The sequence below is a fragment of the Lepisosteus oculatus genome, chromosome 1 (assembly GCF_040954835.1).
Source record: "Lepisosteus oculatus isolate fLepOcu1 chromosome 1, fLepOcu1.hap2, whole genome shotgun sequence".
Lineage (NCBI taxonomy): Eukaryota > Metazoa > Chordata > Actinopteri > Semionotiformes > Lepisosteidae > Lepisosteus > Lepisosteus oculatus.
The window spans coordinates 61,900,867-61,925,184 of NC_090696.1; the positions used below are offsets into that span (position 1 = coordinate 61,900,867).

General features: G+C 35.7%; 1 protein-coding gene across 1 annotated transcript; it reads left to right on the forward strand.

The window, feature by feature from the left end:
- The first annotated feature begins 3,328 nt into the window (after nucleotides 1-3,328).
- On the forward strand, nucleotides 3,329-24,081 carry dnajb14 (DnaJ heat shock protein family (Hsp40) member B14). The gene is made up of 8 exons (XM_006629811.3): nucleotides 3,329-3,539; nucleotides 11,584-11,752; nucleotides 14,967-15,112; nucleotides 15,836-16,018; nucleotides 18,635-18,726; nucleotides 19,182-19,291; nucleotides 19,961-20,133; nucleotides 20,550-24,081. The coding sequence occupies exons 1-8, from the start codon at nucleotides 3,407-3,409 to the stop codon at nucleotides 20,672-20,674; spliced, it is 1,131 nt and encodes a 376-aa protein (XP_006629874.1). The 5' UTR covers nucleotides 3,329-3,406; the 3' UTR covers nucleotides 20,675-24,081.
- Nucleotides 24,082-24,318: the final 237 nt, after the last annotated feature.

Genomic DNA, 24,318 nt, shown 5'->3' on the forward strand with positions numbered 1-24,318 from the left:
ATACTTCTAATGTAATGGTGGAGTGAAGCATTTTGATGAAGATCTTGTGGTGGAAATAATTTATGTTTATCTTAAAATAATTATTGAAGAGTTAATTGTGTGAAGTTGTCCTTTTCTTTTTAGACTCTCTGTTAAATTCGCACTTATAATACACTGGTTGAGCTCAGAGACTGAACATTAGCGCTGTAAGAAAAAAATCACGATCATAATCTAAACTGATTATGGGGCAAATGTGCCAGCACAGTTTAATGACTTTTGCTGGGGTGTTTTAACAGAGATATTTGAATTTAGGAGCTACATTTGTAGCCTTAACAATTTGGGAAATAAAAGTAGGCCTTTAAAGATTTTTCTGGATGACACAAATCTAAATGTAATATAGGAATACAACCTGTAGCATTTAGCATATTTAGTGTGTTTTTAAATTGAGTATTGGTGCTGATTAATTTGTTATACTTAATTTGTGCCTTTTATGTATGTTCAACTGTCAATTTTTAAAAATGAATTATCACATTTCTTGTCTGCTTTGTCATATTTTGTATTTCTTTATTTGACTATCATTTATTGAGTCTTTGCCTATTTATTTTGGTTTGGCGGATCACACATATCATAAGTGCACGCTATTGTATTGCACATATTATTTATTTAATTTTCTTCACTGTATTATATGAAAGCACTCCCTGTGCTATCTCCTTTAGCTACTGCCAACCAAAGGAGCATGATGTGTAAAATTGCATCTTCCTCCTATGTCTCTGTTTACACCAGGAAACCCAGTAATCAAAGAATGGATTTACACAGCTCTGGGAAATTATTATTTGACTTCTTATTCACTTAATTAGTCTGATTAAGTCATTAAAGTCTAAGATGGAATGTAAACCAGAAATAAACATGATATGTGAGCATTATGGTTTCCCAGCAAAGTTGTTATTTTGCTTGACTTTTGCTTTTTTTCATCCTAGCTTCTTTGCAGATGAGTGATGGAAAGCTCCACATAAAAGGTAGTTTAATTTTCCTTTAATTATTCTTTTGGGCAATCCCCCAATTTCCTTTATTTTTATGAGATATAAGTTCAATTATGCATGGTAGTACAGTGGTTAACATTGCTACCCCACAACTCTGGGGCCTTGGGTTCAACTCTGGACCTGGAGTACTATCTGTGTGGAGTTTGTGTGTTCTCCTCCTGTTCATGTGGTTTACTGCAGATGCTCTGGTATCCTCCCACAGTCCATTGCCGTACTGGTAGGTGAATTGGATCCTGGGAAAACTGGTCCTGGTGTGAGTGTGTGCATATTTGTGTCTGTGTGACCTGTGCTTTGTGCCTGTTGCTTGCTGTGATTAGCTCTGGTTCCTCTGCAACCATGAATTGGAAGAAGGTGTTAGAAAAAAGATGGTTAAGTTAAATTATATAGTAGAGATTTTACTGGAGCAATTCGATTGCAGTGCATTGCTCAAGAGTTAACAGCAGCATCGAACATGAACCTACAACTTTCTGTGTTCCAGAATTCCTAAGCAATATTACTGTGAACGTCAGGTCTTAAACCCCATTACTGGTTATCTTCTTTTGCTTTCAGTTACACCATTGGTCTAATTACTAGCCTGCAGAATTTTTACTTTTAACAATGATATGAGGTGTTTCTATGAGCATGCCTTCTGTTATGGTGAACCTTTATAGAAGATAATATATTAAGTAATCAACTTTTTAAAAATCCAACATGTATAAATTGACAACTCAGGCTATAACGAAAAACCAGACATGCAGCATCTTATAGTCTTTCTCTTTGTATCCTTGTGTGGCTGGTTTCTATTTTGCCTTGTCCTTGTGTTTTTATTTTTCCAGAAAGACTTGCCGAGTTTAGCATGTTTTAAATAAATCTTATAAATGGAGCTCAAATAATACCTAGAACTTAACTTCAGTCTCACGTGTGTAGTTAAATTATGACTCCAACAAGCTGTACAACCTTTTATGGAACAAATAAAGTTTACTTCAACGCTGAAAAGTAGTGCAGAATTAACCTTAGCAGCCCAAGCACATTGACACAGGTCTTCATTCTAACCTGCTATGGGCTGTATATATACATTTCTTTGGAAAGCCATTTTATGAACATATAATATATAAAAAATATTAGTTAACCATAATATAGCACAATATTTGGAAATTCTCTTCATTTATGTCCTTTAAAAACGAATTAGAAATAACAAAAGCAGTATACTTCTTTTAGGCTGAGTGACAAACGATAATATTTAACCTTTTTGTATTATTTAATTGCTTTTGTATTGATTAGCAGACCTACACGTTTTCATGAGTAGCCTTTGTGCTGTCTTTATGACAATATTTTCTTAGTTCTGCAACACTGAAGGATTACTATCCAATTCAGATTTACTAAATTTCATGGCTTAATGTAGATGGACGTATTTTTATTTACATGATTACCTGTTATGGGCAATTATGTGAATAAATGTAATAAGAAATTTATCAGCGTAATTATTCCCAACTCTCTTTTTTAGACCAGCGAGGCGCACTTGTTATTAGTGTTAAAATGTTAAAGATGTATCTTTTTGTTATACACATGAAGAAGGATGTCCTAGTCATGTCACGGAAGTTACGTATCTTTTGCAATTTCGTAGGAAGAAGACGTAAGGTTCTTCCTTTAAGGGTCCGAGTGGGAACGTTTCCGTTTATTCACTTAGTATCCAGTTAAATAAATTTAAAAGATCCCAGAAACTATCATGAATCAGATTAGAGACTAGGGATACCAGACATATTTAAGAAAATCCTTAACCTTTTCGTAAAATTAGGATAAAATATTTTGTAAAAACAGTGGACTTTATAGTAAAAGTAATTCTGTCATTTAAAAAATGGAAGTTCTCAATTTTGTTTTAAAAACGTTACGAAATGAGACACCTTAACCTGCGTTATACGTACTGTAGCTTTATGTACAGTATGCAAAATAAAAAAAAATACTTTAACCGTCCCTCAGAGTAAATGCATCCACTATTTGCAACTGTGTGACCAGAGTAGGAACATTTAGTAAAACCGTGCGCCTGCAAGCAGCATTATATAATAAAAACTAATTATTGTTCGTTTAAGATTTGTAAAACAAAACGCATGCTATACCGGTAAAAGTATTAACGTTGCTTAGCATACCCTCACCGCCATTGATTGGCTAAAATGATCCGTCACAAATGTCCCTTTTTATTTCAAATTAAGTCATAATTTAATTAATTTATTTTATTTATAGCCTTAAGAACTACCCCTCCAGTAAATAAATAGTTCTTATATCTTGTTTAAACAACACATTTCTGCGCTTTTGTTTTCCACCAACAGCCGGCGAGTGACACTCAAGTGCGGCTGTCAGTGTCGGCGTGATCAGCTGAGCTCTCTAGCTCGGGAGGAGGAAGAGGAAGAAAGATGGAGTCGAATAAAGACGAAGCTGAAAAATGTATCCAGTTAGCTAGGAAAGCTTTCGAAGCAGGGGACAAGGAAAGGGCATTAAAATTTCTGAACAAAGCAGAGAAGCTGTACCCGACCGAAAAAGCAAAAGGTAAGGTTGCCAAGAGACGAATTTATGCGACTGAATTCCTGTGATTATTAATACAGTTTCAGATAAATGCCAATGGTTTGGTAGAACAGGATAGCGCTGACATAGCGAGGAAAATACATTAATGTTTACTGGTTATAATGGCAGTGGGTACTGAAGGTGACATGATGTGCTTTGACATTTCTCGCAGCAAAAAAAAAAAGATGAAGGGAAGACCTTAATGTTCACTTAATCGAAGCAGCTGCAGCAAAGAAGTGGGCTGTGGTATCCTGGAAGGATAATGATATTAAATTTGATATGAAACCCTTAAATGTATTTTTGGGTGTCATCCCATTTTAACGGCGGGAGCTCTGAATGTTTCTGCTAAAAATATGTATATTTTTTTCAATTGCTCATCTTAAGACCAGGCCTGTGTTGTTAGTACTGTATGTCTGTGAATCCTCTGTTGCGGTTTGTTGCACACAGCAGTGTATATTACTGTATATTCCTACGGATTGTGCATGTACAGTATGTGCTCATGTGTTGCATGTTTATTGTTTGCTTTTCTACTAAATCCTTTCGAATAGAAGTCTCAAGAGCCAGATTGTAATGAAGGTGTCGTTTAGTGTATTAAATTTCGCATCCGGTCCTTATTAATTAACTGCAGGTGCCATCTTTTTTTTTTTACTGGGGGCTGGGGTGGGCATCCCTTCGTGTTGATCTTTCTGCCTGTATTATTTAAGATGGCTAATAACTCTTAGTTCTCATAAGGTGTCAAACTGGTCCAATCAAGAGCATAAGGTTTTGATCTAGTTTGTTTAAAGCAGAGTTGGAATGAAAATGTTTAGGCACAATTGCCCTCCAAGACCAGGCTCTAAAGTAATCGGATTGTTTTTATTTAGCAAACATCGGCATTTATATCTAAGTGAGTGTTGTATCTTTCTGTATAGTCACCTTGAATGGCCATGCACGTATCCCTCCATTGTAACCATTACATCATTTTGGAAACTCCTCTTTTGTAGTCATCTTCAATGCCTTCATCACATTATTGTTGAGTTTGTTCGGTCGCAGCAAAAACTCACCCTTTGAAAGTAAATTTGATTTTTTGCCAACGGTCAAAAATCATTCAGAACGATGTCTGTTTCACAGGAATTGTCAAGGTGAGGAAGTCAATCAAAGTCCTTTTTCAGTTTCTCTAATTAGATCTTTAGACTACTGCATTGTACAATTTTATCGTAACATTCCTTGATTTAATTGTGGCTAAGGATCTGTGCCTGTGACTGGAAGGTTGCCGGTTCAAATCCCCCAGCCGGCAGAGGAATCCTACTCCGTTGGGCCCCTGAGCAAGGCCCTTAACCCCAACTGCTCCAGGGGTGCCGTACAATGGCTGACCCTGCGCTCTGACCCCAAGCTTCTCTCCCTGTCTGTGTGTCTGTGTCTCATGGAGAAAAGCTGGGGTATGCGAAAAGACGAATTCCTAATGCAAGAAATTGTATAGGGCTAATAAAGAAACATTATCATTATTTAAATTCTGTATTCCTTTTATTTTGTTTGCTTTTTGAATTGCTTCTCCACTATTTCCAGAAGATGTAAACGTTTAAGTCTCTTTCATAAGTAGCTCATTCTAACTGAGCATTTTACTTTTTGTATTAATATGGCAGTTGTTTTTGATACCTGCATGCAAACCCCTGTACTTCTCTACATTAAATATTGTCTGCCAGCATTGTTTGCCCTTGTCTTTGACTAAATCTTCCATCCATCTATTTTCTGACAGTTTTTTCCAGTTCAGGGTTGCAGGGGAGCTGGAGCCTATCGCCAGTCCATCACAAGGCAGGCACACCGTCATACGTAGACAAAGACACAGACACAGACACATTTACACCAATGCCAGTTTTCTGAATAGTTAATGAACCTACCTGTATGTTTTTGGTTTGTGGGAGGAAACCAGAGCACCTGGTGGAAAGCCATGTGAACATGGAGAGAACATGCAAACTCCACACAAACAGCACCCCAGGTCTGAGATTAAACCCAGAGCTCCAGCGCTGTGAGGTAGCAATGCACACCACTGTGCCTCTATGCTACTTTGTCTAAATCTTTTTTTAAATTAATTTGTTGCTTCTATAATATTTGCTAACCGGCTTGTTTTGTATTCATCTCCATACTTGACTAGTGCAGAATCCCGTGGTGCTCCACTGTTTACGCTGTTCCAGTTTGTTTCAATTTAGGCTAGAGCCATATCACAATATTTTCCCCCGATATATTAATATTGTCAAGAAAAATGTCCCAACTCCATACGTTATCATATTACCAGCACATTATGGATATCACTTAAAGAGGTCATATTTGACAGTAAAGCACTGTCTGCTAATGAGATTGATCTGCTTTTACTTTAGTTTAGAACTGTGTGGTATTTTAAGTATTGCTGGTTGTTTATTCTAAGCAATTTCCTTGTATCACCTCACATATCTAAAAAGTAAAATATAGTATGAATGTTAATACATATCAGTATGTAGTATAAATACTGCTAAGTATTTAGCCTACTTAAAATTCATGGAGAAGGTCTATACAGCATTTCACAATATCAGTGTATGTTCATTCTAGTGCATTAAGTAAACTCCTTAGTCTCTTGGAAGTAGAAGGCTTATTTGTGTATGTCATTGGCAGATATTGGCCTCCTATTTCAGTGTGAGGGTACAGTTTATTTTAATACCTATGCAAGTATGTTAGGAATATTTTGAAACTCTGTAGATTTAGTCTTTCTATTGTATTTATGTAGTGGGTCAACATGTTTGCAATTTGCCATAGAGTTTGTTGGGGGGGGGGGGGTTGTTGTATTTTAAGGCCATCGTTTGCATAATTATTGTATTCAGGCCTTTAGACATTGAGAATTTTGAGGTGGTTTAAACCCTGCAGTGCTGTTGCTTCCCAGTATCAGGAAAGAATCTCTTTAGTACTAAGCCTGATCATTATCACCATCATGTTTGTTACAGTCATGTTACCATCAGTTGGTCTTTGTTACAGTTGCATCATTAATTATGTTACCATATTACATTAAAATTATTATCAGCTACTGACGTTGAGACGTTCAGAGCTGGTTGGATGTAATGATCACAACTGGCTTACCCAGTCTAATGTGCTACTGTATGTGATGCCAATAAACAATATTTCTGCATGACCTAGGTAATCTGCAGTTTGACTGCTCCCAGTACTGTCTACAGTATAGTACAGGTGATACTGGCATGTAACTACAGACAGTAATATCCTCATATACCACAATGCTGACTTAAGATTACATAGTGTGCCTGCTCAGGATTTTCTTTGGGCAGGAATGCCACCTGCATTTCATACAGATGTAAATGCACAATTCATGTGTAGACAGTGTTTAGTTTGAATATAGTTTAATTATGATTTTAAAGGGAGTGAGGGATAGGTGCTCGGGTTATCGTACAGTGCAGAAATAAATGTGCTTCCTGATTATTACAGTAATAGTCTTTTAAGCTTCTCTGTTATTCCTTACACAAGCATTTTTTATGGTTGTTCAACTTTGCAAAAATTATATAATCCTATGCAGTGATGTACAATGGTAATTAGAGGTATTATGCTTAATATAGTATTGTAGAGCACAAAATAAGATGTATAAATGTCCATAATAAAAACCTTGAGATCTTTGGATATGTTGCATGATACAGATCTGTGCTGAGGTGTAACTGAGTAACAATGAAAACTTTTCAACTACACAGTTTAGGAATTGAGGTATTTTATTTACACTAAATATGTAGTATTATGTGTTTATTCTGCTTGAGAAAAACAAAATTACATGCATCTAAACTGGCTTATCCAGTTTAACATGCTGTGTGCTATCAGTAGACATAAATAAGGTTGACCATCTTGATCCAGTTCAGAAGTTGTGAAATTGAAATGCATAACATGCTTGCATACAGCAGTGTTAGATATATAAAAATGATCTGAACGAGAAAGAACAAGTAAAATAGCCTATTACAGGATGACTTTGAAAGAGGTGCTTAATGTATTCAGATGGAGTATTGGAAAGATTTACCGCTGTTTGTGGTAGCTGAGTAGGCACATGTTGCCTGTGCACCTGGAAAGAAGTGAGCACAAGATGTTGCAAAACTGAAACTGAAAACTAAACCGAGTGTGTGTGCAGAGCTCTGAGGTAAGGCATCATTTAAAACTGAAAAGACAAGGATATCCGATTAAATATTTTTAAATCGTTGTACAGAAAGGAATTATACAGGGCATTGTATAGAAAAAAACAAACAGTGTGTTTTGTAACAGGAAGTTGTAGTCCATAAAGTCTGCGCTATAAAGGGATTACTTCTAACAAGATATCTATGTACTGTAGCTAAGCAAAGACCTCTGGGAGGCCTTACGGCTAATGTGGGACCTGCTGCGCATGCTAATGAACAGCGAAGCTCTTTTATAGATCGGTAAACAATAACCTTCACCCATGACTCCTTTACTCTCAAGGGAAAGGCACAGTATAGCAATAATATCGGATGATTTATTCAAACTTCGCTACTGCATTGGATTGTAAATGTTTATAATGTCTCGTTCAAAAATAGTTTATTACATACGAAGTATAAACTTCAAGCTAAAGATTTGAATAGGGGGGAGGGGAAAAAAGTGTGTTCTTTTATTTCCATACTTTCAGGAGAATAGATACAGTACATCACTGAAAAGAGGATTTCATCAGGCTCAATCCAGCAGGGATTCTGAGATCAGAAGAGGTAACTGGAACAGGCTGGGAAAAAAATGACTTAAAAGTTCCTTGAAAGTAATCCATTGATTAAATTATATAAGTATTTTGTGTCTGTCACCTGAAGTGAAATTAAAGGACTATTTACAAATAATCAGAGACAGCAGTAATGAAGATGTCTTGTCAGATTCTCTAGCTTAAGCTAATCACTATATTATTAAGGGAAAAGAGAAGTTTCATATCACAAACTGCTTAACAGATTTATTACACGTACAGTTTTCCCCTGAAGAAAAAGTGATTAATTTTTTGTGTAATTTGCCTATGTTCCTGACCAGGTGTGGATACAACGAGGTACATACAGTACATGACAGTGTTTGCATTTCAAGTGAATTATCACAAATATGTTGCATTATTTTGTCTGAGGAATTTCTCAACAGCTACTCAGTACTTATTTTTATTATTCCAGTCAGGTATAGTTTAAATATTTTGCTTACCCTGGAACGTTACTGAACTGATAATCTCAAACACAGCCCACATAAGTTAGCAATGAAGTCTGAACATAAGAAAGGTTAATGCCATTCAGCCCATCTAGCCCATTTGCTGGTAAATCCGAAGATCTCATCTTGCAGTTTTTTTAAAGAAGCCAGGATTTCGACTTCAACAGCCTTGCTGGGTAGCTGGTATCAGTCATATAACTAGTTACTAACTATATAACTAATCAGATGAATACAATATAGTAAATTTGTGCTTATTCTGGAACATTACTGAACTGATCATCATCAGTACACTGATGTGCAACAGTACAAACAGTGAAGTCTACCCATGAATGTTATTTAGAAGTAACTTATAGTTGTACTACAACAGTTGACAGTTAAAAGGCAGACTTTTTTTTTCTTCTGCTGGTCTGAAAAGCTTTAATCCCATTAAAAAGACCTCTAAATTTTTCAAAACAGTGGCTGTAGAAAATTAGTGTTTAAGCTTTTTATTTTTGTCTGAATTTAATTTTTCCCCTTTTCTTATGATTGTTACATATTTCTGACATGAAAGTTTTTTTTTTAAATTGCTTCAGTGCCTCGGTCATTGAAGACACTCCATTCTCTTCTGTTCTTTCATTAAAGTCTTTTATTTCTGTTTTCTGATTGAAGCCTTGCTGGAAACCTTGATTAAGTTTTAAGTCTGTAGTCAATCTAGCCAATTCATTTTGTTCATCTCAGTATGTATAAGAAAAACTGAAATAACCTCTTTGTTACTTTTCTATATCATTGCCTGTTATGTATTTAGTTGAGTTGCATCCCACATTTATACAGATAAACTGTAGGCCAACAGGATATTCTTCATTAAAATAACTATAAGAATACAGCAAAACCAATAGGAGGTTGCAGCCTGTATTGGGAGAACTGAAAGTGATTGACTGTGGAACGTGCCTGTTATAGAGTGAAAGTACTACTACATTATACATTCTAGATTATAGCAAAAAGCTGTAGAAGAAGAATGAGTCAGGCCAGTGTGTAGGCCAAACAAATGTTTATTACATTCTTCTTTTTAGCAAATATGGCATAGGGATTCATCCACTGAATTCTTTCCAGGTGATTGTGTAGATTACCAGAGGTATTGAGGACGAGTTTGTATTCTATTCTACAATTCAGAAATGTGCAGCATTACCTGACATAATTAATGCTTAAATATTGAAAGAATAAACAATTTCTTCATATTTTCTGTAAGAAGATTCATTCAGGATTTAGAGATACATTGTATTTATTACACATAAAAGTACTATTACATGATGAAATAACATACAACGATATCATAATTTAACAAGTGAATTTAGAAGAATGTCCAAGACTAAAATGCCGTAAGGTGTGAATGTGCAAATGATTTGTGGTTTGGGACTTCTGATTGTCTGGAGTCAGAGTATTTCACTAAATATTGTAAATATTAGACTAAAACTATAAAAAACATGAATGGGCAGCATGATCTGTTCATTACTTTGGACTTACTTTAATTTGATTGCTTCATACATTGTGGAATGAAAAGAACTAAGCAAAACTACATTTTCTAAAGGGGAGAGGCTTTTCATGAGAGTCCTGACCTTCAGACTATACACAGCTGTATGCACTGTAGGCTATGCAATGCTTGCAAATGTTTTGATGGGCACCTGTGCCTAACCTAAGTAAACAGATGGAAAAAGCAGCCATTCTGGCTGCTGGTGATTGATAAAAATAATATGTTATTTATGAATTTTGTTTTTTTGTGGTGCACTTGCTTAACCCTGCCGGTTGTAGATAATTAAGGCTCTTTCCTTAATGTAATTAATTTGGTTATATCCAGGAACATTGTGGGATGTAAGGAAGTAAAAGGGAAACCTCTTTGCGTGTATATACTGTACTGTAGTTCTCTGATCTTCTGGAAACCATTTTCTGCATGTATGACTGCTAGAACAGCAGCATTGGAATTACTGTTAAAGTTGAATGGTGTGGCTGCTGTATGTTCAGTTTAGGCTTAACTGAAAGTACAGAACATCTGTTGGCAGTTTTGTGCTTTGTGTTGCATATAGCAATACTGTATATCATCACTCTTCATGTTTTTCCGGGAGCACAGACGTTTTGTTGTTACCAGAGTGAGTTTGTTTAATGAACTCTTTAATCTTTAATCAGCCATGTTGTTGAAGCTGATATCCAATCATTTCTTGAAAGAAGCCAGGGTGAGATCCTTGGATCAATTAACTACTCAATACCGGCCTTCTCTCATTTGTATAACTTCTTAAGTTCTTGTACAGGGTGAACAGTCCTCTCTGTTCAAACCTAAATAGAATTAATCCTAGTTCTTCAACCTTGTCAGTGCACAATATTACATTAGATCCTGTTTGATCTTCTCTGGATTGATTCCAGAGCAGCAATGTCTTTTTTGTGATATGGTGAGCAGAGTTGACCAGAATACACCAAATGAGACCTTAAAAGTGCCTTCGACAACTTAAATATCAGCTTAATCAAGGAGCGTTATCGCATTTCAAACCTTGTTCAATGTTGAACATTTCACAAATTATGTGTCAAATGTTTGTAGAAACTGTTGATATTGTTCCAGTGGCTAAATGCTTAAATATTTGGGTTGAAATGCATGCTTGTTAGTGGCTTAAGTGGTGTTAGTAGACCAGTAAGTGGTATTCATCCCTCTGGACCAGAATATCCCCCAACCAAAGCCCAAGTGTAGTGACTGGGGACATTGCAGTTTGCAGGTGCCACCCTTTGCCTGAGATGTTAGAAAGGGTCCTGAGTACTTGATTATTAAAGATCCTGAAGCACTAATAATGATTTCTTAGTGATGATGAGACTTAGAAATGTTTGTCCTTTTCAGAGCTGCTGAATATGTTTAACAGAAACGGGAGCTCATATGGGCCCAACCGCAGGAAACCAGCGGACAGCACTAACGGTGGATCTAAACCGGAGAAGGAGAGCAGTAATGCTGCAGGATCTGGAGAGATGGCCAAGACCTACACAAAAGAGCAGCTGGAGGGAGTGCAGAGGTGAGTGAGACACTTCCCCACCGTAATCACCAACTTCTGTTTTTCTAAAGCTCATTTTAATAGTACCACAGTTTTGCAGTGCAGTTTTCTGCAGATAGTAACGACACTGTCGGTAATACTTGAACCAAATCACTATGAATATTGTCGAACATCAGAATGGTTAATAAATGAGAGGAGGCCATTTGGTCTGTATTGCTCATTTAATCGCTACCTTACAAGTCTCTTTACATTTTTAATTGGCTGCTAAATGTTAAAAACTGGGATTTGGGCCAACTTCAAGACCTGATTATTAATTATGTGACTCAAATATAGAGGAGAAAACCTATGGCAAAGAGTAGTATCAGTGCAGATGTTTTCTCGGTACTGTTAGGCAAGTACAAGGACTGTTTAAGTTGTACTGAAGTATATATTTCAATATTATAAGTTTTACATTTTTGAAAAAGGTTAAATGTACGCAATGTAGCAACAGTAGGTACATAAAAATCCAAGCTTTAGGAGGCCAGTTAATTGTTTTCCAGTCGCTAATTGGATCTAATCCAGCCATTTCTTGAAAGAATCCAGGATATTGGCTTCAACGATATTGTTGTGCAGCTTATTCCATACTCCCACAACTCTTTGGGTAAAGATGTCTTGTCCCATTTTTAAATGCTTTTCTCCGTATCTACTTTTGGTTCACTGTTGGATCAAAAGAAGTCAAATGGTTTGAGTTTGTCATCGCCTTTGAAGAATTCGAATACTTGAATCTTGTCCTGTCATAGTTGTCTCTGTTAAAGATGAAAAAAAGTTAAGTTAGACAGCATTAGACATTTCTTTGATCCTAGGAATATATATCGTGTTGCTCTTCTCTGGCTTGATTCCAGACCAGCAATACATTTTAACAAATGTGAATGACAGGAAGCTGAGTATTATGACATACTTTATATGATTTGTAGTTGTCCCATAAACTTAATGAGGGGCCTGCACTTTTTCATATTACACCACCACAGACCAAACTATCTATAGTACAGGGATTATTTCTTTAGTACAACATAATTTAATGTCAAGACTGTGTTATGTATACATGTTCTCTTCGATCCCTGCATGTTTCTTTGGCTTCATTAGGGAAACCTGGAAGCTGATATCAGTATGTATTACTTTTTGTTATGTGAACAGCAGAACACATTAAGTGTTGCTACTAGTTCCTTCAGCAAAGAAAACTGTCTGAATTTAGGCACCTTTTTAAAGATCTTGGCATAATGACATGAGCTTGAAGGTGGATGGAAATGGAGCAGAATTATTTTGAAGTTTTTTTTGACACGTTTATCACAATGAAAGAAGAATAAGCTAAAACATATATTTAGAAAGCTACAAAGATTTTCTAGAGAAATACTGATGTTTCAGTATCAGATCTGTGATATACTATGCATTTGTAAATGCTGATAGTCTTTTCATCTATTAATGAATCTTGTAGACATTCCCTCAGATGTCTATGGTACACATTCTTTAAAAGATATATACAGTATATTTCCTGATTTAACCTAATGACAGCTCGAGAAAAGGATTTATAGTCTCTAAAAACTATAAGTGCATATTTAGAAGTCAATTAGTTTCTGCTTGGCAAGAAGTTTTTTTCTATTTACATTTCCATCAAATACTACCACAGACCCCAGATTCATGAGGTCAGCCACAAATCCAAATCTGGGAAACTTGGGAGGATTGTATCCTGATTGTGCTAGAGTTTTTTAAAAGATTCCCCATAGTTGCCATTGAATGTAAAATGCTCACTCCAAATTTCTGATCACACGTTTACCCTTTAGGTAAAATGCTTGTACATCCTTCCTGGTGAGGTAGCAGCTATCCTAGTCTCATGATGATGGACAAAATCAAAATGTCATCTGGATGTCTTTTGGTATTTGGTATAGCCATCACTAGTTTTTGAGTTCAATAATCTTTTATCTTGAATTTTTATAGATCTTTTCCCAGGATGACACAGTACTGAGTGATTAGATCTGCTTTCGGATTCCTTTAATACCCAGTGACAATGAAGTTGACCTCCAGAAGCTTCTTTAGACTATTTATTTATGTGGTTTTATAATATACAGTAAAAGATGAGCAAAAGCACCATAATTACATACATTTTCAAGAATTGTATGTTACGAATAAATCTGGACATTGTCTATGTGTTTCTTACATATGATATCCTTAATACATTTTCATAAACAATTTATAAAAGTTATAAATGTTGACAATTATTGATGTATTTTCTTTGTGAAATATACAATTAATTGTAATTGTCAAGGGTATTAATACTTTTGGAGGATTTAGACTCCATAGGATATCAATATATAAGAAGTGTGAAATTTTAACGTCAACAACAAATCTCTTATACTAGTGGTAGAAGAGGTGGAATAATTAAAAAGTTACAGAAACAGGCAGTCATTCAGACTGTTCTAGGTGGCATAAGATGAAGAACCTCTGAAACTGAGAAAGACATTGTTGAAGAACTTTAAATATAATGAGATTAAACTGAAACTCACCTCTAAGTAATTAAAAGCATTAGGGTAAGACATTGTTAGACAATAAGTAGTTGCATTTTTAAACTGTCATTTTGTTTATAGAAAATTCAAAGCAAGTAGAGGTTAAACATGAAACATTGATTAATTTGGGCTCAATTTTAAAGCTTTGTGATTTTTGGTGTCTCGAGGACATACACCCTAAGGAGCAAATTAACATTATAAGGATTATGGATGAGGTCAGACGCAACGTGCTGGATAAATTGCATAATTCATTGTCAGAAGGGAACTGAGGGCAGGGCTGTTTGCGTTAATCTTGCACCACCAGCAATGATGAGCGAGGTGTTGCGTTTTATCAATAGAACATCTACAGTAACTTAATCGTTACCTGATGATGGCCTTAACATTTGTAACTGTTGAACATTCTCTTACTGCAAACATTGTCAGTTTTAGTTTTTATGCTATAAAACTACATACTCTACTATAACATTATATAATAATGAAGCATTCATAGGAATAAGCAGGCTCTAGTCTTTGTGTTGATTGATATTAGAAATGATTTGGTGTATGAAGATCCTCAAAGGTTGCTCTGAGACCAGACTCAAGATTTGTGAAGTGAAAGGTTAGAAAACTAATGATTACAAAAATTCCAACAAGTTGTTTGCATTCATAACTTGCTGTTTTACTAACCACTCTGCTTTTGCCTTTTCAAAACGACACAGGATAAAGAAATGCAAAGATTACTATGAAGTTCTGGGCATAAGTAAAGAGGCCAATGAAGATGAACTGAAAAAAGCCTATAGAAAACTGGCACTGAAGTTTCACCCTGATAAGAACCATGCTCCTGGAGCCACGGAGGCCTTCAAAAGTAACAAATATATTCTGTTCTCCCTTAACTACTATGGGATAGGATTGCAATTTCCTATAGTGTAAAGAGCTGGATAGTCACTTGTTACCCTAGAATGCTAAGGGACAGGGGATCGTATTTGTAAGTACCAAAGTTTGGTGTATAACACTTTTGAAGCACTCGTGTTTTTTGGGACATTAATAATTATCCTAATACTTTTGATGACTCTTAAAACAGTAAAGTCCATCCATCCATTTTCTAACCACCTCATCCAATACAGGGTCGTGTGGGAGCCAGAGCTTGACCTGACAAGTCACAGGTGCAGGGCAGGATACATAGTGGACTGTACGCCAGTTCCTCACAGGTCACACACAGAGACAAACATGCACGCGTTCACACGAGGGCCGATTTCCCCCCGAAGAATTTTAACCTACCAGTATGTCTTTCGACTGTGGGAGGAATGCCGAGCGCCCGGGGGAAATGTACAAACTCCATGTAGATAATCCCCCAGGAACTGAACCCAGGGCCCCAGTACTGCAAGATAACAAAGCTAAACGACTGCGCCACCATGTAGCCCAACAATACAGTCAAAAATGATAATTGCTCCCGGTCGTTGCTATTTACTGAAATGTCTTATTATATATCATATTATGTAAAATTACACAGCAGTACAGTTTCCTGTTCCTTGGCTTTGAAGCTGAGAGGCTGAGAAGAAACGGAATTCTTTCCTGCTTTGTGTTTTAGAAATCGGTAATGCATATGCAGTGCTCAGTAACCCCGACAAGAGAAAGCAGTATGACCTGACTGGGGGAGAGGACACTACGAGCAGTCCCCAGGGACGGGGATTTGACTTCCACGGGGGCTTCGAAGCCGACATCACCCCTGAGGACCTCTTTAACATGTTCTTTGGGGGAGGATTTCCTTCAAGTGAGTTTGACACTCTCCTCGCTGACGCAGCACCAGCACTACGGCTTTACAGGCAGTGGCTGCAGTTCTTAATAATAGGGTGTTCCATTGATTTTTAAAACCTTCTATTTAAGCATCTGACTTAATTGATTAGGGGATCTGATTGTTAAAATATCCCTGGTCTGTTTCTTAGGAGAAGGCAGGGAGTTTTTTTTTTATTTGGTTATTAAATGTTATAAGGATTTTACTCTTTTAGTGTGTAGTGTTTTTTTCAAACACTCCTTAGAAGCCTGGAAGATCAATGTTATTGATTCACCCAAACATGCAATTGATTTTTCAGCTATGTCCGTACACAGTATGTTGGGTTCTAACCTGAACTGTTACACAATAATACAAATACAGCCTGATGCCTTTGTTGCCATAGCTTAATAAAGCTTTCCTTCATGAAGGTAGTTTCATGAAACATCTAAATACCATCTAAATAAAGCAGTTCTGTGGACAACACCTAAAACTTCTGAGGCTCTTCTGATCTCTTTTCATATTGTGAATGGCTCTTCATCTGGGAAATTAGGTCACAGACGTATTAGGAGCAGTGTGCAGTGTCATGACCTACTTGTTCCACCTTTAAGATCTAACACTAGTAGTTAACACTTTAATTACATTATGGTATCTGAGTTAAACTGACATGTCTCAGGCAGATTATTCATAGTTGCTGTCTTATTTATTTTTCACACAAGCAGTGAGAGCAAGATCAACAAATTAATAAAAGCACTGCTACATCTATAAAGCTAGTAAAAAGCAAGTATGGACAGGTTAGAGACATGCTAATACCATATATTTATATCCTTGGCATTAAAATAAATAAAATAGTGACACAGATTATTTAATATGATTATATAGGTTCTTGTCAAGGAATACACTACATTTTCTCAGTAAGTTATAGTGGCTATCAATAGTGTTCACCTATCTTGGACTTTCTTACATTTTATAGTGTTTGATTTGTAATGCATTTAACTGGGAGTTTTTGCCATTGATTGACAGAAAACGCTCTATAAAGTATCAAACTGAAAACAAAATTCTATAGATCCTCCTAAATTAATTGTAAATATGAAACAGAAATAACTGATTGCATATGCATTTACCCAATTTGAGTCAGTATTTGATAGAGGCAGATTTAGCAGAAATTATAGCCATGAGTCTTCTTGGATAAGTTTCTACCAGCTTTGCACATTTGGACATTGTCATTTTTGCCCATTCTTCTTTGCACAATTGCTCCAACCCCCTCAGATTCTTGATATTCTTGATTGGATTGACTTCTGGGGCTTTAACTGGGCCACTCTAGGACATTTGCTTTTTTCTTTTCCAACCACTCCAGTGTGGCTTTGGAAGTATGTTTTGGGCCATTCTCCTACTGGAAGATGAGTCCTCTCTCAAGTCCCTTGTCTCTTGCAGCAGCAGGCTTTCCTCCTGGATTTCTCTATTCTTTCTGCATCCATTTTTCCTTTTGTCTTCACAAGTCTCCCGGGTCCTGATCCAGTGATGCATCCCCATAGCATGGTATTGCCACCACCATGCTTCACCGTATGAATGGTGTTCTCAAGATTACTGTTACACTTGTACCAAACTTAACACTTATCATTGAGGCCAAAAAGTTCATCTTTGGTCTCGTCAGACAATAGAATCTTCTTCAACGGAGTCTCCCACATGCCTTCGGGGGAAGTATAGTCAAGATTTGTTGTGAGTTTTTTGTCGCTCTTCCAGTAAAGCCCAAATTTGTGAAGCACCCAGGCAATTGTGATATGCAGTTTCTCCCATTTTAGCTATAGAAGACTGTAATTACATTAGAGTTGTACACGGCCTTTTGGTGGTATCCATGACTAGTTTTCTTGCCTCGATGCTCAGTTTTTAAGGACACCCTGTCACAGTTTTATCATAATTTCTACATTTCTTTACAATGGACTTTACTGTGCTTTGGGGGGTATGTAATGCCTTGGACATTTTCTTATACCCTTCCCTTGATTGGTGCTTTTCAATATCCATTTACTAAATAAAAGTTATTTTTTCTTCATGATATAGTTTTTGTTGAGAACTGTACTAATCAACTGTGGGACCTCTCAGAGACGGGTATATTCATGTTGAATTCATGCGAAACACCGTTATTGCCCACAGGTGGACTCCATTCAACATATACAGTAACATGACTTCTAAAGACATTTGGTTGCACCAGAGCCCTTTTAAGTGTCACAGTAAAAGGGGGTGAATGCCAATGCAATCACTTATTTTCTGTTTTATATTTACAATTAGAAGGCTCTGTGGAAGTTTGTTTTCAATTTGACATTATAGAGTGTTTTGTGTTGATAAATGGCAAAAAAATCCAAATAAATACATTGTAATTCTATATTGTAGCACAGTAAAATATGATAAAAAACAAGGCAATTAATACTTTTGAAAGGCACTGTATGTAATTTTATTCAGAACAGCTGATAAACAATTAAATTAACTTGGTTACAGTGAATGGTATATTCACAAATTGCATAGTTCTTCCATGAAATATACCAGTTTATAACCATCTGGGGTTTGTTGTTTTCTTAGTGATCAATTGATCACTTCTCACGGTAAATGTATTTTTCTTCATAGGCAGCACACACACATTTGCTAATGGCGGAGCACGATACAGCCAGCAGTATCAGAACAACAACAGGAGAGAGAGAGAAGAGGAGAGGGGTGATGTATGTATTATCGCTGACTGTCAGTGTTTCAAGGTCTTTAACAGGAATAAAATGAATTTCCTTAATTTTATCACCTCAGAAAGGGGTGAAATGTGGAAAGTTTTCCAAAGAAAAATAGAAGGGTTAAAAATAGAATTTAGTGTTCAGTTTGCTTCTCATTTGTAGACTTTAATCCTTCTTTTATGTTAAAAAATGTGAGGTTAGTGAAAGAAGAATAAAATGTTCACAATAAAGTCTCAGATGGAAGAAAGATGTATATGTACAAAATGTTTTCCAAAATTACAAAGAGACACCAAATACACCTTATATTTGTAATCGCTAACATAAGTGTAGCTAAAATTATTAATATACAAAAGGCTTTCCCAGATTTCAGTGTAGAGTTTGCTTAGCATTTGCCTCATGGAAATGGGGCAAGGTTTCTAATCAGTATTTTGTTTGCCCATTCTGTTTTCCAGGGAGGATTTTCAATGTTCATTCAGTTGATGCCTATCGTTGTCCTGATTCTTGTGTCCATTCTAAGCCAGCTTATGGTCTCCACTCCGCCTTACAGCCTCTATTCTAGACCGTGAGTCTTTTCTGCAGCTCTAGGAGTTGATGTGGTACTGAAAAACCTTTCACCATGGTATGTTCTAGTGAACATACAATTGCATCAGGGACATCATACAAGAGTTTGTGTGTGTGTCTCCAACTGCCTATACATGTCGGTATTTACGCCTAGTCTGCTTGTATCTATCACTCTGTGTATCTGTCTGTGCCTGACTTTTTGCCTCTCTATTCTTATAACTGGTAAGTCCAATTGTATTTATAGACTCCCCTTTCCTTGTAAGGTATTGAGAATAATAAGAAAAACTGGAGTACTTCGGTTGCCTCATTCATTCACCTGTTATTTAAAGCTGTCATTTTGTTTGAAAGATTCTCCCGATTCCATATAAAAATATTAATACTACAGAAGTTGTCCAATTACTCCAGATAATGCGATTAAATATGTAAGACCTTGAGTGGAAGTTAAACACAAAATATACCCAGGTAGAGGGTTTTAGTTTGACAACTATGAAATACGTTGTATTTATCATATCCTTTTTGTTAGATTTTGCACCCTTTACCGCCTTTAAGTCATCTAAAATCATACTTCTGTCATCATACAGTATAAAACATAACGAAATCATACAATTCAGTATTTTTTGAAAAACGTATTTTAACAACTATATGAAAAGAGTTTTTTACTTTTTTACAGGTCTACTGGGCAAACAATTAAAAGGCAGACAGAGAACCTACGTATAGAATACTATGTCTCTAGGGACTTCAAGTCAGAATACAAGGGGTCGGCTCTACAAAAGATAGAAAAAAGTGTGGAAGAGGACTATGTTTCTAATATCAGGAATAACTGCTGGAAAGAGAGGCAAACAAGTAAGATTCTTTCTTTATGCACTATAAATATACGTAGGTTCTAAAGATGCGAAAGTACCTTGTTGGAAAAACTGTGCTCTCTCTGGATTGATTTGTCCCCATTGTGTGTAATTCAAGGAGACAATCCCTAATTCAGTTCAGCCTTTAGCTTCCAGAAGGTGGTGACAAAGTCTTTAAGTGAATTAATTCATGAGATTTGTATTCAGAGATTTTCAGATACCAGATCAAGAAAGTCTTTTCTTAGAAATACATTTTACAACATCAGTAAAGTCAGCAGGTTGAAGAATATTGAATTAAATTATTTTTTGTTTTAGTGCTAAATTCTGTAACATAGGTGTAAAATGTAATTGTTTGTTTATTATTATTAACCTTTACTGATACTTGTTTCAATGTATTTTTTTTTTCGTTCTTTCCAGAGACAGACCTCCTCTATGCTGCCAAGGTTTACAGAGATGATCGTCTGCGCAGGAAGGCTGAACTCATGACCATGGAAAACTGTAAAGAGCTGGACAGACTAAACGACTTGTTCCGGGGAGGATGAGTCTTCCCAGCTGAGACTCTTGTTTTCAGAATGATATAAATATATATAATTTTTTAAAAAAGAAAACATGAACATCAAATCAAAAACTAGCCTTACTGTGGAAATACTTCTAAGTCACATCAACAGTGCTCCTTGTTTCCTCTACTTTTCCCCCCCAATGTCCCCTAAGAAATTGCCTTGCTGCATCATTATTGACCAAAATTAAAACACAGCCTGGAAGCACCAACAAGCATCTCCACTGTTTTTGCATGAAAGACAGCTGCTCCCAGAGGGGACTGTAAAGGAAGTTTGGAACAACCTCAGCACTGACTTGGTACAATGTTTCTTACCGCGACAGACTTCTTTTCATTCCAACTCGTGTGCTAAATGTCTCATTTAAGTTTTTGTGTGTTTTTTTTTCCAGCCATGCACTTTTTTGCAGCTCTTAGCTTCCAGTCTTAGTCCGCAGAGTCCACTATTCTCTGCCCTTGAAATGTACCAGTCACCTCCTGGGTAAGGATCAAATATGTGAAGTGCAGAAGGATAAAGTTCTGTATAGATGAAGTACTTAAGGAACATGACTGCAGATTCCACACGGGAAATGTTAGCATAATTTAAGTCATATCTTCCAAGAAGAAAAGATTTTAACATTGAATATCATTTGATGATTGAATGCGTGAAATATTTAAATATTTGTAGAACAGGTTTTATCTTCATGACCTTTATTTGAATAAAGTTTAAATTATTATTGAAAGTTGTTTATATTTCTCAGATCTATCTTAAATTACATATATTGTAGATACCTAATACATTCAGATAATACATGCCTTTCCTCTAAGAAGTAAGAAGCTAATGTTTTATTTCTACTTATTGTATTAGGAGAGTTTCGTCATTAGCACTTTCCTTGTTTTTCATGGTGTGCTAAGGAAATGAAGTGTTGTTCCCATTCTGTTCTTTTTTAACCTATCAGATAAGCTAATATACAGTACATTTGATTATACTCACAATGAATTTTATTTAAGTGCTAACTTCTTATTACGAGTGATACTACCCAAAAGAAGCAAAAACTGGAATTCAGGTAGCCTAGTGTGCTAACATTCTATGCAGGTAAAGAGCTTAAAGTCCACTCAGTCACCATGCAGCTGTTCAGGTGGCTGAATTAGGATTGTGCCAGGAGTGATACTAAAATGTTTGTGCATTGCATAGCTACTGTAGAACTCCAGAAGGTTTGCTCTTTGTGTTGCATTAATATGTTTAACGTATAGGAAATGTTTGCAAAGAAATATTCCTATTGCCTATTCTTTAATTACTTCCTATATCCCACTGATGCATTCTTTAGGTGTCTGAAATATGTAAGACTGGAGAGATCAATTTACAAGACCCATAATGCTATCATTAATTGGCTTCAATGGGTGACGTGACGTTGACTAGGTTTGTAGAGTTGATTTGATCTCATTGTGGCGATAGCCGGATGATTTGTCCACAAGTGTGTCCAGCAGAATATGCAGTAATTTACATTTGAAAATGGATAAGTGCAGCTTTTGTTCAAAGTAGATATGTTGTGAAGCATGATTAATACCTAATAAAATTAAATCCTGCTTTGGTAGCAAGCTACTGTGGTAGGGAAATGTACTTTCATTACAAAGAAATTCTATCAGCAATTACTATTTCTAAAACTGTTTTATGCACCATACACAGTGCAGGATATTTTCAATTAACTTTGATCTTCATTGGAAAAAAAACGTTTTTTAATTAGTTGTTACGCTATGTGTAATCAAAAGCATTAAAAAAAATTATTGTTTGAAGTCTTTGATAGGGAATTTGAGAGGATTATTTGAATTGCTAAATTACTAACATGGAATGTTTGTTGCACAGTACAGTATGAAATCTTATTGTGTCTATTGTTTGAAGCCTGCTTTTGTTTAAAAATGCATTATGTGAAGTTTTTATGAAGGTGTTTCAGGTGTTCAGGTATTTTTAAATGGATTTTTGGCATTTCATTAATTTATTTTTGTCCATTTTCAAAGTGCTGTGAGTTTTGACCTTTGAAGTTAATGTTATACGTTAGCTGATAGTGAACATTTCAATGAAGGCTTTTATCTTGTACTTTAATATCAGAATTGGTGCTTATAAGAATTTGATAATTCTTTATCAAAGCCAAGTTATTTAAGAATGGCTTTTGTTTTTGATCACGTCTTATTTTATAATTGGCTACATCCTAAATTTTTTATTTTAACTATAAATATTAACTTTATAATTCTTGAAAACAGTTCATCATGATTGCTGCCATTATCCCATAGAGACAAAATAATACTATACTTTTATTATGTACTTTCCTACATATTCTGCTTTTACCTGATTTTATCTGTAATACTCCAGACCAATGTGAATTTCATGTTGCTGTTACTGTTCCCTTGTAATTCCACTCTAAGAACCTGCTCAGGCTATTTTCTTGCAGTTCACTAATGGGAAACTACTGTATAAGAGGTGGGCAGACTCTGGATAATATTACAGACCCATCTGTCACTATCGTCATTTTAGGATTACAACTAATCCCGTTCACAAATATTCTTCTTCTTCTGGATATCCACCAGGAATCTCTGCATTGCTGTGAAGACTATCAGTAGGGCTAATTCAGTTGTAATAGCTGTAATCTATAGCTATTAACAAGATGGAACCAAGAACTATTTAATAAAGAATGGTATCGCAGCCCAGTTTCTGTGAAGGTTTTGAAGAACATTTTCAAATGAATGTATTCTGTATGCCTTTTCCAAGTACCACACTTGTTTCTTGAAAAGTAGGCATTCTTATGGATTGTTTGTGTTGGGTTCCTTTGGTTACAGATAAGAAGAAATTCCACAATCCATTGAAATGAGTAGCTTTAAATAATTTCATTAGTACGCATGCTCATTTTAAAATTTTAAACATTAAAAAAACATTAAATAAATCATTGATTGATGTATTTATTTTTATTTAAAGCAGCTACTCTTTAATTTAATCCAGTTATTGAGAAAAAACAAGTTTATATTAACATTTTTTGTCAAAAGCATGTCAGAATACTAGAACACTAGAAATCTATTAAGGTACATTGAAAATGATTACATTCAACACTGTAGAATTATTTTATTTTTTCATATTTTTGCCATTTAAATGTATTGCATGTTTATTAGTTGAAGAACACATTTTAGTTCATTTCGTACTAAATCTGAAAGAGAACTGTGATCATTCAAGTCCAAACCTGTACTTCACAACATTGGTAAAGTTGTCTCAACAAACAAGTCTTACTTTATCATCATCGTCTCTGTTGTACTCTCAGTACTGCAATAATAATCTCACATCTTCCAGAATAGTTTTCTGATTGTAAGACCTGTTTCATGTATTGAATCCCTTGGACAAATGTGGAAATAAATATTCTGTGTGTGGAAACATTTGTGAGTCAGCAAGTGTTTCTTTCAACTGATTGGTCGCACTTCAGGTGTTCCAGCAAATGTATAAATTAGCTGTTAATACTTTTATTAAGTATTTTATGCTGAATAACCTACCTTCTGCAAATAACACTAGGGTGAATTGGTATGGTTCAGGCTTGGGTCAGGAATCTAAAATGTTGACCCATTTTACTCTTTCTGATAGACTTTCTGTTTGTAAAACTATCTTAAGTCCAAATT